The sequence below is a fragment of the Globicephala melas genome, chromosome 11 (assembly GCF_963455315.2).
Source record: "Globicephala melas chromosome 11, mGloMel1.2, whole genome shotgun sequence".
NCBI lineage: Eukaryota > Metazoa > Chordata > Mammalia > Artiodactyla > Delphinidae > Globicephala > Globicephala melas.
Genome location: NC_083324.2, coordinates 47,765,467 through 47,778,304, shown reverse-complemented (window position 1 = coordinate 47,778,304; position 12,838 = coordinate 47,765,467). Strand labels below are relative to the sequence as shown.

The 12,838-nt window shown below is 50.6% G+C and overlaps 1 protein-coding gene across 1 annotated transcript in view; it reads left to right on the top strand.

Moving 5' to 3' along the window:
* Nucleotides 1-12,838, top strand: part of CTDSPL (CTD small phosphatase like) — a 125,442-nt gene that overhangs the window by 106,463 nt on the left and 6,141 nt on the right. Inside the window, 4 exon segments of the mRNA XM_030830180.2 lie at nucleotides 1,323-1,424; nucleotides 4,521-4,577; nucleotides 7,925-8,017; nucleotides 11,602-11,787. Coding sequence (XP_030686040.2) covers nucleotides 1,323-1,424; nucleotides 4,521-4,577; nucleotides 7,925-8,017; nucleotides 11,602-11,787 — 438 coding nt within the window.

Here is a 12,838-nt window from a genome sequence, read left to right as displayed (position 1 = left end):
TCATTTTTTTCTTGTTTTATTTGATAAGCTAAATTGTCCATTCTTCAGTGGTTAGGAACAGATATTTTCTTGTGTTTTGTTTTGCATTAAATATAGAACAGAGCTTGACCTTCCTCCAGGAGAGAAAATTAGCTAGTTAACATTGGATACTGAATATGCCACAAAGTAAACTGAAATACTTCAAATCGTTTCTAGAATGAGGCAAGGCCCAAGAAATAAATACTCTAAATCAAGAATGAGGTTGACTGAAGATATCTAGGATTTTATTAACTCTTTATGACTTCTTTATTATAACATGAAAGTCAGCTACTACAAAGACACATAAATGGATTTTCTGGTTAACATGCAACATGTGGATTAGAATATAACTTCCAGGGACAGAGACTCCAAGGGATAAAAGTGCCACCTTTGCTCGATATTACACCACAGTGGGGCACGTACAACGCAGGGCACTGTACGTGGACCAGTTTTATTTCTGTTTCCTATTACTGGAGGTCACTTTGGATTGCATTTTGCTGGTAGTTCTATAGTTTCTCTTAAAGTTTTTTGAAAGCTTCAGTCACTTTTAAAAAAAAATACTATTGTCCAATAAAGCTCTAAAATATGCTTATATACCACAGTGAATTTCAGATGAAATATGACCCCGGAACATAGGCTGCATGGTTAGAGTAGCGATTATAATTTAACATTCATTTTCATGTTGTCCTTTTTTTTTTTGCGGTATGTGGGCCTCTCACTGTTGTGGCCTCTCCCGTTGCAGAGCACAGGCTCCGGACACGCAGGCTCAGCGGCCACGGCTCACGGGCCTAGCCGCTCCACGGCATGTGGGATCCTCCCGGACCGGGGCATGAACCCGTGTCCCCTGCATCGGCAGGCGGACTCTAAACCACTGCGCCACCAGGGAAGCCCATGTTGTCCATTTTAATAATCACAATAGCCACCACATATGTGCCAGGCAGAATGCTGGGTGTTTTACTGCAATTACAGCTGATAACAACCTTTCGTGGTAGGTATTATCATCCCAACTCACAGCCAAAGAACAGACAGAGCTGATATTCAAACCCAAGTTTGTCTGGTTCCAAAGCCCAGGCCCTCATAATAGCCATTCAGGCAAGTGGCACAGTATTTGCTTGGTAAAACTTCAATTGCAAACTGCTTATTATATTCCTATTGTTTTTAATAAAATTCCATGATGTGCTTGACCAGGCATTTAAATGTTTGGTTTCATTTCTGACCTCACTGACATAGTGTAATACAATTATAAGGGATTTGGTTTGTCTTTTACATAAAGGTAATAATATTGATTTTTTCCCCCCCTTTAGCCACCAGCTAAATATCTCCTTCCAGAGGTGACGGTGCTTGACTATGGAAAGAAATGTGTGGTCATTGATTTAGATGAAACATTGGTGCACAGTTCATTTAAGGTAAATCAACATAAAAAACAATCAGTGATCTTTGTGATTTGGTCGCAGTTGTATTGGAAAAGGGAAAATTAAAAGGATGAAAGCTTGTGGTTGTTGGTGTATGACCTCACTGTTTATGAAATCCCAATAACAGTTGCTTATTAACTCAGGTGAACATTAACTCAAGTAGCTGAATATTAACATGATTAGTTTGGGGCTGCCAATATCCCCGAGACTTCATTCTTACGTATGCAATTTGAGTTTTCCAACACTCTGCCCCCTTCAGAAATCCTTTTCAGGTGGCACAAGGCAATCAGTGCCCCAGGACACTGCTATGTGTTTGTCAAGGTAACCGGAGCGCTGTACGTGCTGCAAGTTGTATTGGGAGGGGCAGGGGAGGCACTGTTGAAAACCATCAAGCAACCGACTATCCTGGAAATTTTCCCAGACCAAGTTTTGGAAGATGCCCAACTCTGAAGAAGACTTCCAGAGTTAACGCCATCTGAACACATTCAGCCATTTACCTTGACCGTTTTCATGACAAGAGGTTGCTGGAGTTTTTCCTAAGCTTCATGGCTTAATGTGTATCCACCTGCCTGACCTCCCTCCTGATGGCTGTGGGGCCGCAGTGAACTCAGCTTGCTCTCCATCTTCATCTCCCCGCCAGAAAAACAGCCAAGATTACAAATTACCCAAGGGCCTCTATGCAGGGACAGCTATGGCTACACTCTTGGGAAATGAGTTAATTAATCGTTTTTCCATTTTTTGAAAGTGTTTAAAAGAAGCAAATGATAAAAAAAAAAAGTTTGGAAATAGGGGACTGGTGTGTTGGGGAAAAGAAGCAGGTGTGTAGGGTCCTTGTCCTGTTTTCCTTGGGTGTTTCTGGTGATGGAGCTGCTCTACTATTGCTGGCCAGTTAGACCACATTCTTCTTTTTACCCCCAGCCCATGACCCCGTTTACTTTGCTGAGAGACGTGAAAGCACCACCTGAGATGGAGTGTGTGTCTGACACCAGCCAGTCACTCCTTGATGGCTCAATGGGAAGTGGGAGAGCCATCAAATTTTCCTGAAGACCTTTCTGCCAGAAACATCCCTCCTTGTGCCTGCTTCTCACTAAACAGAATCCTCCTTGAGAGGACAAGGCCAGGCAGTTGTCCTAGAGTCCTTTGGAGAGTGGGGGCGGGGCCACACTTACCCCTGGCAGTGAGAAATGGCCCGGCTGGCAGCTGGGGCACGTAGGTACCACTCATTCCCCAGCCCCACAAGGGCCCTTCCAGGATTGGTCCCAGGGCTGCAGTGACCTTATATCCCAACTCAACACTGAATGCCATTGGAAGCCTTTTCTCCCCCATGGGCAGGATGCTCAAGACTTTTTCAAGTCCCTGAGGAAGAAAGCCCTTTAGGACAGGGGTCAGTTGCCACTACAGCATAGACCAGCTTCATTCCAAGCAGCTCTGGGAGTGTGGGCTTCGCTGGCCAGACTGCCCAAGGTTACTGAGGGTTCCTGCCTCCAAAGGCGAGGCCATGGCAGCCCCTGGTATCTCCAGGGCCTACTCAGAGGGCGTTGATGCGACAGGCTGATGTGAACACCATCTCTTTGTTTCTTCCCTCCCTGGCCTGCCTACATTTGCGAGCGGAATATTCTTTATCATATGGTTTTTAAGGTTCTAGGCATTTCAGAGCCCTTTGAGAATCCGAAAGCTGTGAACCTCTCTCCTTGAAACTGCGCATCTGTACAGCACGCAGGGCCAGGACCCAGGTTTACAGCCCTGGCTTTGGCCCGGTCTCGTGCAAGAAAAGATGGAGGGCAGTGCTTGCTCTGAGCTGGGCAATGGTTTTCTCTTGTTCTATGCTCTGTGGAATATGATTTCACAGTCTAATGCCTTGTGAGAATTTCTTCCTTCAGTCTCTTGTTTTCTAGCCTGATTCTCTATTTTCGTTGTGAAATGATAAAATACCGAACTCATCCTTGGCCTTCCAACCGAAGCAGTGAAGACACCGTTATCTTAAGCCTCAGGTGCTCTGCTGAGTGCTTAGTAATGGTTCTGTGATCTAGTATTTTCCACCTTTTTTTCAGTTTACATATCAAAGAACAATGTGTGTGTACAGTAATGGGCTTAAAGGCAGAGACCCCAGTTCAGACTGTGACCAGAGTGCCCTGTGGCCACCACACACATGTTCTCCCTCCCTCTGTTTCTCTCCTACGTGTCCCGAGGGTTTGTGGTCTCATGATTCTCTTGGGCCTGTTCATTTCTACCTGATTTGTGGAATTCCATTTAGAACTGTATGTGAGTCTATCATTGAGAACATAGTGACTGCCGAAGCATCCTATTTGAATTTTAAGTGTTATTAAGTGTCAGAGTTACTTTAAATATGCAGAGGTTTGTGAGTGTGCTACGTATTGTGTTACATAGAGCAGAACAGTCTGGAGTGGGCTGGCTCTCCCCACCTCCCACAGTAGGAGATGGTGCCAGGCAAGGCCTGAAATCACTGATGCATGCTGGATGGAGGTAGGGGCACTCATCAGATCCCTTGCTCTAGTTGTGGAAGACAGGAGAATCCGAGGTCCAGAGGGGAAAGAGCCCGCCCAAGGTCATGGCTGTGGCCTCTGACTTCACCCCACATATCCGAAGGCCCCACTTGGGGTCCATGTGTTGAACATCTGTCAAGCAGCCCCTCACAGGGCAGTCTGCACTTGTGGGTCCAAGACAAATTCTTTTCCCCTGAGTAGCTCTCTCCTCAGGGATCGTCAGGCTCTCACCTCCTCCCCCTGGTGGCCAGCAGTGGTTCCTGCCATGCTGGGAGGGCTCTAGGCAAGAGCGGGGAGTTTGACAAGCCCCATTCCCAAGCCAGGTGCGCCACTCTTTGCGGTTGGGGCCAGGGAGGTGATAAAAAAGTTGCACCAAGATGCTGAAAATGTAACAATGTTCAGAACAGAAAATAATGTGCTTTTCTTCTTGTGCTTATTTTGAGGAGCCATGGCATGCTTCAACATCCTCCTGAATTGTTTTTTCCAACAATAAAAACATTGGTCCAGGCAAGCTTTTTTGGTGCTAAAGTTTCCAATTTTATTTTGTTCTTTCAGACATACTAATTATAGTTTCTTTTTTCTCTAGCCTATTAGTAATGCTGATTTTATTGTTCCCGTTGAAATCGATGGAACTATACATCAGGTAAGAAATCAAAGCTAAATCTGAGTTTCAGTTAGCATTTTTTAGTAATTATGTTTCCTGTGAACTGTATTTCTAAATTCCCATTTCATAGTCTTTTTATTCCTAAATCAAAAGGAAGTAGATTTTATTAAAAATGCAATGATGTTCTGCTTTTTTTTTCACTCAGATGAATTTTATACTTAGTTTATAAGGGAAACTCTAATCTATTTGTAAATATTAGATGTGGTTGCAAGTTCAAATAGTTCTTTGATTTGATGCAGACTTTTAGAAGTTTCCGTATCCCCCACTGGCCTAGCTTGATGGTCTAATTAACTTCCCTGTGTAATTGCTTCAACTACTCTCCTAGCAGACAACAGGAGAATGTCACAAGTCACCCGCTTATGGTAGATTCTCGGGAAAAGTTGTCCGTTTCCAAGGCCAGCCAGTCCAGACTTACCTTGTCACTCCTGCATCGTGTTCTCCAGTGAATATTCAGCAAAATCCAACCCAAAAAGGAAAGGAGGAAGGGTGTGCGTTTTTTGGATCAGCAGGCAGCTTTGACTAAAGATGCCCTAGTCAGCTGGCATACATCTTTTTTCTGATTTTTTTTTCCCCCTTATTTTCCTTTTTTCTTCATGAAGCTCCTCTGGAAATAGTTTCATTTATGAAATATTGGAAACATTGTAGGAAGACATTGTAGGTTTTCCGCAGGGATGATCCAGTCATCTTCCTTGTCAACCCCAAGATCTAAAGGGAGGGTCTTTGGCCTGGTGTGTTTATATCCCAGGAGGAAAACTCTCCCTTGGTGCTTGAGCCGTAACAGGATGTCTTTCCGTAATGATGTCGGTAGTCTCTTTGGCCCTTGAGTGCAGGGTGTCAGAGCTGGGGGAATCGGCCGATCCAGCCACCTCATAGCACACATGGGGAAACTGAGGCTCAGCCAGGGAGAGGATTGGTTCAAGGTCATACAGTAGGAAGAATTAAAATGAGAGCTCCAGTCTCCTGTTCCTAACCCAGGGCTCTTTGGGTGATACTCGAGTCCCTCTCCTCCCCTGCCAGGAGGTCCTGCCAGGAATCCGTCCAGTCCCTGGGAAAGGCAGCCCTGTCCCTGGTGTGTCCACACTTCACACTTTTAAAAGCCATCAGGGAGCAGGCACTTGGGCATTTAACATTTGCAGAAGCGTCAACAGAATTAACTTAGCATCTGAGAAGCAGTTAAGGCTTCTGCATTTATTATCTTGGCTCCTGTTACAAGATAATGAGACAAAGGAGAGGCTGCCCACTGGCATGGCAGGAATTAGGAGAGAAATTAATCCTTTGTTCCTCATGACCGTGAGCGTGGCCCTCAGGACCTGACCTGCTATGGCCAGCCCATTCTCTAAGGAGCCGCCCAGCTGCCCCAGCCCTCCAGACTGTGCTGTGATTCACTTGGTGGTAGATACCCCAGAGCTGGGGTCAGAAACTCTCTCTCCTGAGGGAATGAAGCCACAGGCGCCCAGAGGAGGACCAAGGCCCTGGCGAAGGCCGTGGCCTCGTTCAAGTAATCCAGGATAGGCTGTGCAGGTCCCAAGGGGCCTATTCTTGGTTACTTGCACGCGGACGCGGGCCTGGACGCTGGCCTCCGGGCCCAGGACCCTCCTCTCTGCCAGAGGCACCAACACCAGAGTTCCCAAACTAGTCTCCTGCCCTTCGCGTGTAGCAAAGCTTCCTTTCCAAGCAATATTCCCAGGGAGACTGAGGACCGCAGGCCGGATCCGTTCCTGGCACCAAGCAGCCTCGTGGGCAAAAGTGGGGCCTGGAGCTACTACAGCCACAGGTCCAGCCCTCAACCCACACCCAGGCCACCCTGCTCCTCTGGCCCCTCACTCCACACACCCTTTCAGTCAGCCATGTTTCCCACCAAGTCCTGGCTCTGTGTAAACTCCTTTACCAGCAGCACATCCTCCGTGTGGGGCAGAGCCCCGTTCCCCTCTGTTACTTGTCCTGTTAGGTATCCAGCCTGCTTCGTTTATGGCCCCATGCATTACTCGCCTTGGCCTGCTTTTCACATTTCATCTTCAGCCTTTTCTACCCCCATTTCCCCCTCTTTTATTGCTGCCTCTGAAGGGCTGGTCATGCAGGGCTCTGGCCATTCTCTAACACCCCAAGTGTTTTCAGGCCAGGTCTCAGGCTCATACTGTTTCCTCTGTCTGGAAGCTCACTTCTCATCCTTATCAGCCTGGTGAACTCCTATTCATCCTTCAAGGTCCAGACCACATGTTCCCTTTTGTGATTCCCTCCCCTTGAGAGGGGAGTTAATCATCCTCAATTTATCCCTCTACTACAGCTTTCATTACACATGTTTATTTTGATATATTTTTCTGTATGTCTGCTCTAGACTGTGAGCTCTTCAAGGGCAAGGCCTGTGTCTCACTCACCTTTGTAACTGCTTCAGGCTGAGCCCAGAGCTGGGACTGAGCGAATATGAATTGAATTGAATTTTAACAAGTTTGAATTATTTTAGGGAAATGGCTAATTTCAGATGGAATTTATTCAAGTTTTAATTAGTTCTTCCCTCCTCCCACCTCCTCTATCTCCTCTTGCCAGCTCTGCCTTCTCTCCCTGCTCCCATGTTTCCTCACATTTGTTCAGGTTCCCCAGTCAGGAGCAGAGCCCAGCCACTCTAGGAAAGGCTGCTCTTTGCCCCCCCTCTACCTGGCGGCTCCTCCTGATGGCTGGTTTCTGGGGCCTGGGGTAGGCTGGCTTCAAGTCCCCTGAAGCATCTGTTTCTGGAGCAGACCCAAGCAGAGTTACCTTTGTGGAGTCAGGTAGATGGTTTCCCAAGCCGACAAGGAAGGCCCTTCCTTCAGCTTTGCTGGGCCTGCGCCTCCACCCCAGGCCTTCTCAGCAAGGGAGGGGTTCCAATCAGAGTAGGTAGCAGCTGGAGCAATCCCAGGCCTGCCGGGCAGGGGGCCAGGCCCTGACCTCCCCAAAGGACTACCCCAGAGCACAGCCTGTGTCCACAAAGGGCCTGACTGAGAGCATGTGCCGCGAAACGCACGTGAAATGAAGGAATTGTGTCACACAAATGCGGCACAACCCTTCCACTCACTGCTTCTGAAAATCCCCAGGACCTTCAATACCATGGTCAGCTTCCCTTTCCCCCTTGGGAGGGGCGTCTGCTCCGAACTCAGACCTGGAGCCCAGTCTGAGGTGTGTCTGGCCTGAAGCGCCGTATCTGACTGCACAGCCCTTCATACGCACCACATTAAACCAAGGGGCAGGAGGCAGGAACCTGGTTAGGAATTCTTCCTGTGCAGGGTGTCCGGGCCCCAGGCCTTTCCCAGCGGCTGCTGTGACTGACCGGCGTGCTGTCCCTGCCGTTGCAGGTGTATGTGCTGAAGCGGCCACATGTGGACGAGTTCCTCCAGAGGATGGGGCAGCTGTTTGAGTGTGTGCTCTTTACTGCCAGCTTGGCCAAGGTGGGTCCTGCCCCCAGCCCTGAGTGCCCAGCCCCTCCACCCCTGCCCCCTGTCAAGCAGCCCTTTGTTAAGGTGGGGGAAGCTGTCTCCATGGTGACAGGTTCCCACCCCAGGTGGGGTGGATGCAGGCCATGTGCACAGCACCAGCCTGAGTGGCTTCTGGGTTACCATAGCGACAGCACTGGGAACAAATGCTCCATGAAGTTGCTCCCTGCGGCCGCTGAAGCTACTTATCCACAGACCAGGGAACCACACATGTGTCCAGTGTAACCAAGAAAGGGCGTACGTATCTCATCTGTTGACTGGCTACGGGCTCAGGCCTCTTTGCCCTTGGGTTAGCTCACACGGGTTTCAGGGAGAGATAAGGGTCAAAGATTCATCCACCTGCTGGGGCCAAATGAGAGTTGTGACTGCCCTCATGAGCCCTGGGACCTCAGGCCAGTTGCTTCACTTCTCTCGCCTCAGTTTCTTCTATAAGATGGGGATGATTCCATCTACCTCATGGGGTGGGTCAAATGAGATAATGCCCATAAAGAGCTTAGCACAGGGCCCCGCTCCTACTCAGCAAGTGTCCGTGGAGCACCTGCCGGGTCCCATGTGCTGTGCGGGGCGCCGTCACGTGGTAACCGCTGCTGGTGTTCGTTCTTTATTATCATAATTATTCATGATGATAAAATAATTCACACATGTTCTGGTCCTGTGGTTTGGTATGAATCTCTGACCCAGCATCTACACTGGCTCTGACCAAGGAGAGTGGTTTCTTGGCCCTCTCCTACTGTTGGAGGGAACTGGCAGGCTCACAGGGCCCCCAGTGTGGTTTAGTCTGTCCCTTCACAGGGGAGCGGAGGTACGTGCGTGGTGTGGAGGGCAGACAGGGCAGGCCCTGCTCCTAGGAAGAGATCCTTGCCATGACCATGTCTCAAACCCTGACCCCGATGGGCCAATGCCATCCATTTGTGTCTCCATGGGCACCTCAGGGACCCTGAACGGCCCCAAAGATGAGCTCTGTGGGGCCCAAGTTAGCTAGCTGTCTGCCTGTCTGCAGACCTGCTCCAAGGACCCACAGGCAGCTTCCTCCCCCATGTTCTGTCTCTGCGCGGCTCCCTTCTCTGCATGTCGAGGACTCTGACCCCGAGTTCCCACACACGCTGCTTTGCCAGGTTGGGCACTGCTGGTTTGGGCCATCTCTCTGTCATGGCCGAGGGGAGAGAAAACCCCACTTGCTCACATTCTGCCAAGCTCATCACCAGGCCGGCAGTGAGGGGATCCAAAGCCCCGGGCTGACCTCTGCATACTGTAAAGGGAACGTGGCCTCAGGGAAAGCATAATCTTCCCTGGTGGGTACCAAGGCTAATCGTGCTGCGGTGCCGAGGGCTGTTCTGACAGTGCTCTGGGCTGCCAAGGAGCCTGAAGTGATAACCAAAGAAATAACAAACAGGAAGATTGCACAATGCTGGTGGATTGAGAGCTGTTTTTTCTTTGGCGAAATTGAAAGCACTCTTTCTTGGCATCATCCCCAGCACTTGCTTAAACATCCTTGTTCAGTCGCTCTCCCTGGACGGCTCCCACCTGCCCCTCCATCTGTCTCTCCAGCCCTTCTCTCGCTGCTGCCCCAAGGCTGGCTCTGCCGAATCAGCCCTCAAGTCTAGCCGTCCAGCTTCTCTCCTCCCTGGTGCACAAGCTCTGCTGACAGGTGGCCGCTCCCCAGTGCTTGGCTCTGGACTCAGCCCCAGCCAGCACTGTTGGTGCAGAGGACCTCCTGGCCTGTCGCCCGGGGACCTAAGCAACCCTCTGCTGACTGTCAGAGCCCTTCGGTGTCTGCTTCCCCATCTTAGTGTCCTTCCTTCATTCACTCACCCAGCAAGCATGTACTGTGTGTGTCAGCCACTGTACTAGGCACTAGGCATACCACAGAGAACAAGAGACAGTCCCTGCCCACATAAAGCTTATACTCCCCACCTTCATCTCCAAGGCCTGGAGCCCCAGAGTCAGACATTCCCTTGAAAGATGTATGCCACCGCCACCGTTAATGATTATGAAGAAATTACCTAGAGTCAGCCCCTTAAAAACAACCCACATGGTACTTGGCTACCCTCACCAGCAGAAAACTGCAGAGCCCTGAGCTCACCCCACTTGGTTGGCAGGAAATCCAGCCTCCTCCTGGACTCTGCTCCATCAGGATGTCTCTGGAGAGAGGAGGACTCACCCATGGAACCAGGATGCTGCTCGTAGCCCTGCATCCTGCAGCCGTGCCTGCCTTGGCTCTGCACTTGGGCTGCTGTGCGTTCTGCCACTGGCCTTCCCAAGACCACCAGCCTCGGGTGCTTCCTACCTCCCTGGCAGAGCCTCTGGGCCCCTAGGGAAACTGGCTGTGCCCCTCACTTGGGTCTTGGTGCTGAGGCCTGACCTAACATCGGGCTGGGAGCTGCCACTCTTTTGCCTTCAGCCCAGGCCACTCAGTCTGGATGAAGATTTTCCCTCAGGGATAACCCCTCTATTTCTTTATCCAGTTCAGCCTGCTTTGGGGGGAATTCCCCCAGGCCACGGAATAGGGCCAAGCTGGATGAACCCCAACTGTGAGCGGGGCTCGAACTCCCTCCCTTAAAACTCCTGGGCTCCAAGTAAATGGAAGTGCTGTCTGGGCACCATCCAGTGACAGTCGGGGGCTGGGCTGGCCCAGCTGCCCAGAGCACCTCTAGGGGGCAGTGTGGCCCCGTGCACACAAGACAGATACCAAGTCCGCTCTTTCGTTCACTGACGGAACTAGTATTTACTGAGCCCTACGATGAGGTAGGCACCCACAAGTGCTAGGGATGTCATGGGGAACATGACAGGCAAGGCCTGGTCCCTGACAGGTGACAGGAACGTCAGGTGGTCCCAGGTGGTGAGCTCTGTGGGGGCAATGGCTGTGAGGCCAGAGAGTAGGCAGAGAGGAAGGGCTGGGTAGGTGATAAGGGAAGACAAGATCTGAAAAAGGAGGAGACAGAAGGAGAAGTTCGTACAGAGAGCGGGGGAGAGAGTGTTCCATGCAGAGGGGACACTGGTGCAAAGGTCCTGACCATGTGCAAAGCCAGTGTGGCTCAAGTGACTTGAGTTGGAGCTGAGAAGTGGCTGCAGCTGTACAGGATCCGGCAGGGACCAGGGGGCCTCGTTCCAAATGCGACGGGAAGACAGTGCAGGGAGTGATGTGGTGTGACAGATGTCTTCCAGCGGCCGCTCTGACAGCTGTGGGGTGAAGGGGTGGAAAGGAGGCCCAAGGGGAAGAGGGAAGCTATTCTAGAGGCTCACACAGCCACCACAGGCCAGAGACTACAGAGGCCCAGATGAGGCAGTGACAATACAGAGAGATCCAGGTGGATTCAAGATATTTTTGGAGCTGGAACTGACAAGAATTTCTGATGGATTGGATATGAGAAGTGAGAGAAATGGAAGAATCCAGGGTGTCAGGGAAATAACCAGGATCTTGAAACACATCCAGTTATTTAAATCCCTTTTTAGAAAAGTAGTACGGATCTTGCTGCAGGAGGTCAGGGCTTCTGGGCTCTTCCAGGCGCCCAGGCTTCATTGTAACACCTGATTTCCAGTACGCAGACCCTGTGGCTGACCTGCTGGACCGCTGGGGTGTGTTCCGGGCCCGGCTCTTCCGAGAATCATGTGTTTTCCATCGAGGGAACTACGTGAAAGACCTGAGTCGCCTTGGGCGGGAGCTGAGCAAAGTGATCATCGTGGACAATTCTCCTGCCTCGTACATCTTCCATCCTGAGAATGCAGTAAGTAGCCCCAAAGCAAAAGGACGCAGAGCTCCATCTGAGCTCTCTTGCCAGGCAGAACCACTTTTGTACCTTCAAGCCCCTGTGCGGGGTTTCTTGGCCTTTTCCTTGGTGAAATCCCAACTCTGCCACTTAGCAATTACATGACACTGGCCAAGTTATTTATGCCCATTGAGCTTCAGTTGTCCTGTCTGTCAAATGGGGAGTGTAAGCATGCTGATCTCATAGGATTGTTGGAGGATTGGGTGGCAGTACGTGAAAAGCACTTAGAGCAGAGCTTGCAGGCTCAATGAGCCTGTATCTCCTTAGCATCTTTAGGATTGTGACCGGGAAGGTTCTGTCATTAGCTTCCTGGAGCTGGCTGTTGCCCAGGACTTCATGACCCCTGTAGACTTAGAAGGCCTGGGTGACCTCTTCAACAGAAGTATTAAGAATGAATAGCACTTCAATGAGGTCTTCAGATAAGACTGCCAGGCTTTACGACCTCATAATGATGTCTAAAAAGCAGACAACGGGAACATTTCCTACATAAAACTCCATGGAGGGCTTCCCTGGTGGCGCAGTGGTTGAGAGTCCGCCTGCCGATGCAGGGGACACGGGTTCGTGCCCCGGTCTGGGAAGATCCCGCATGCCGCAGAGTGGCTGGGCCCGTGAGCCATGGCCACTGAGCCTGCGCGTCCGGAGCCTGTGCTCCGCAATGGGAGAGGCCACAACTGTGAGAGGCCCGTGTACTGCAAAAACAAAACAAAACAAAAACCATGGAGTGTGGCAGCTCCCAGTGCCGACTCTCTGGGTGCAGCATGACTCAGAGCAGGAGAGACGCCCTCCTGCTGCCCGCCCTTCATTTCCAGGGGAAGAGAGACCAGCCCCATTGGTGATTGCTCACCCCTCCATGGTGGCCACCATGCCAGGCCTCAGCTCAGGCCCTGGAGAGGATGTTTCTCCCAAGCCCATGTTTCTCAGACTCAACAAAAGCCCAAACAGGGTCCTTTCCTTGAGGCCAGAACTCTGTTGCTCCACTTATAACCAAAAACTGAGTTCAAACTAGATT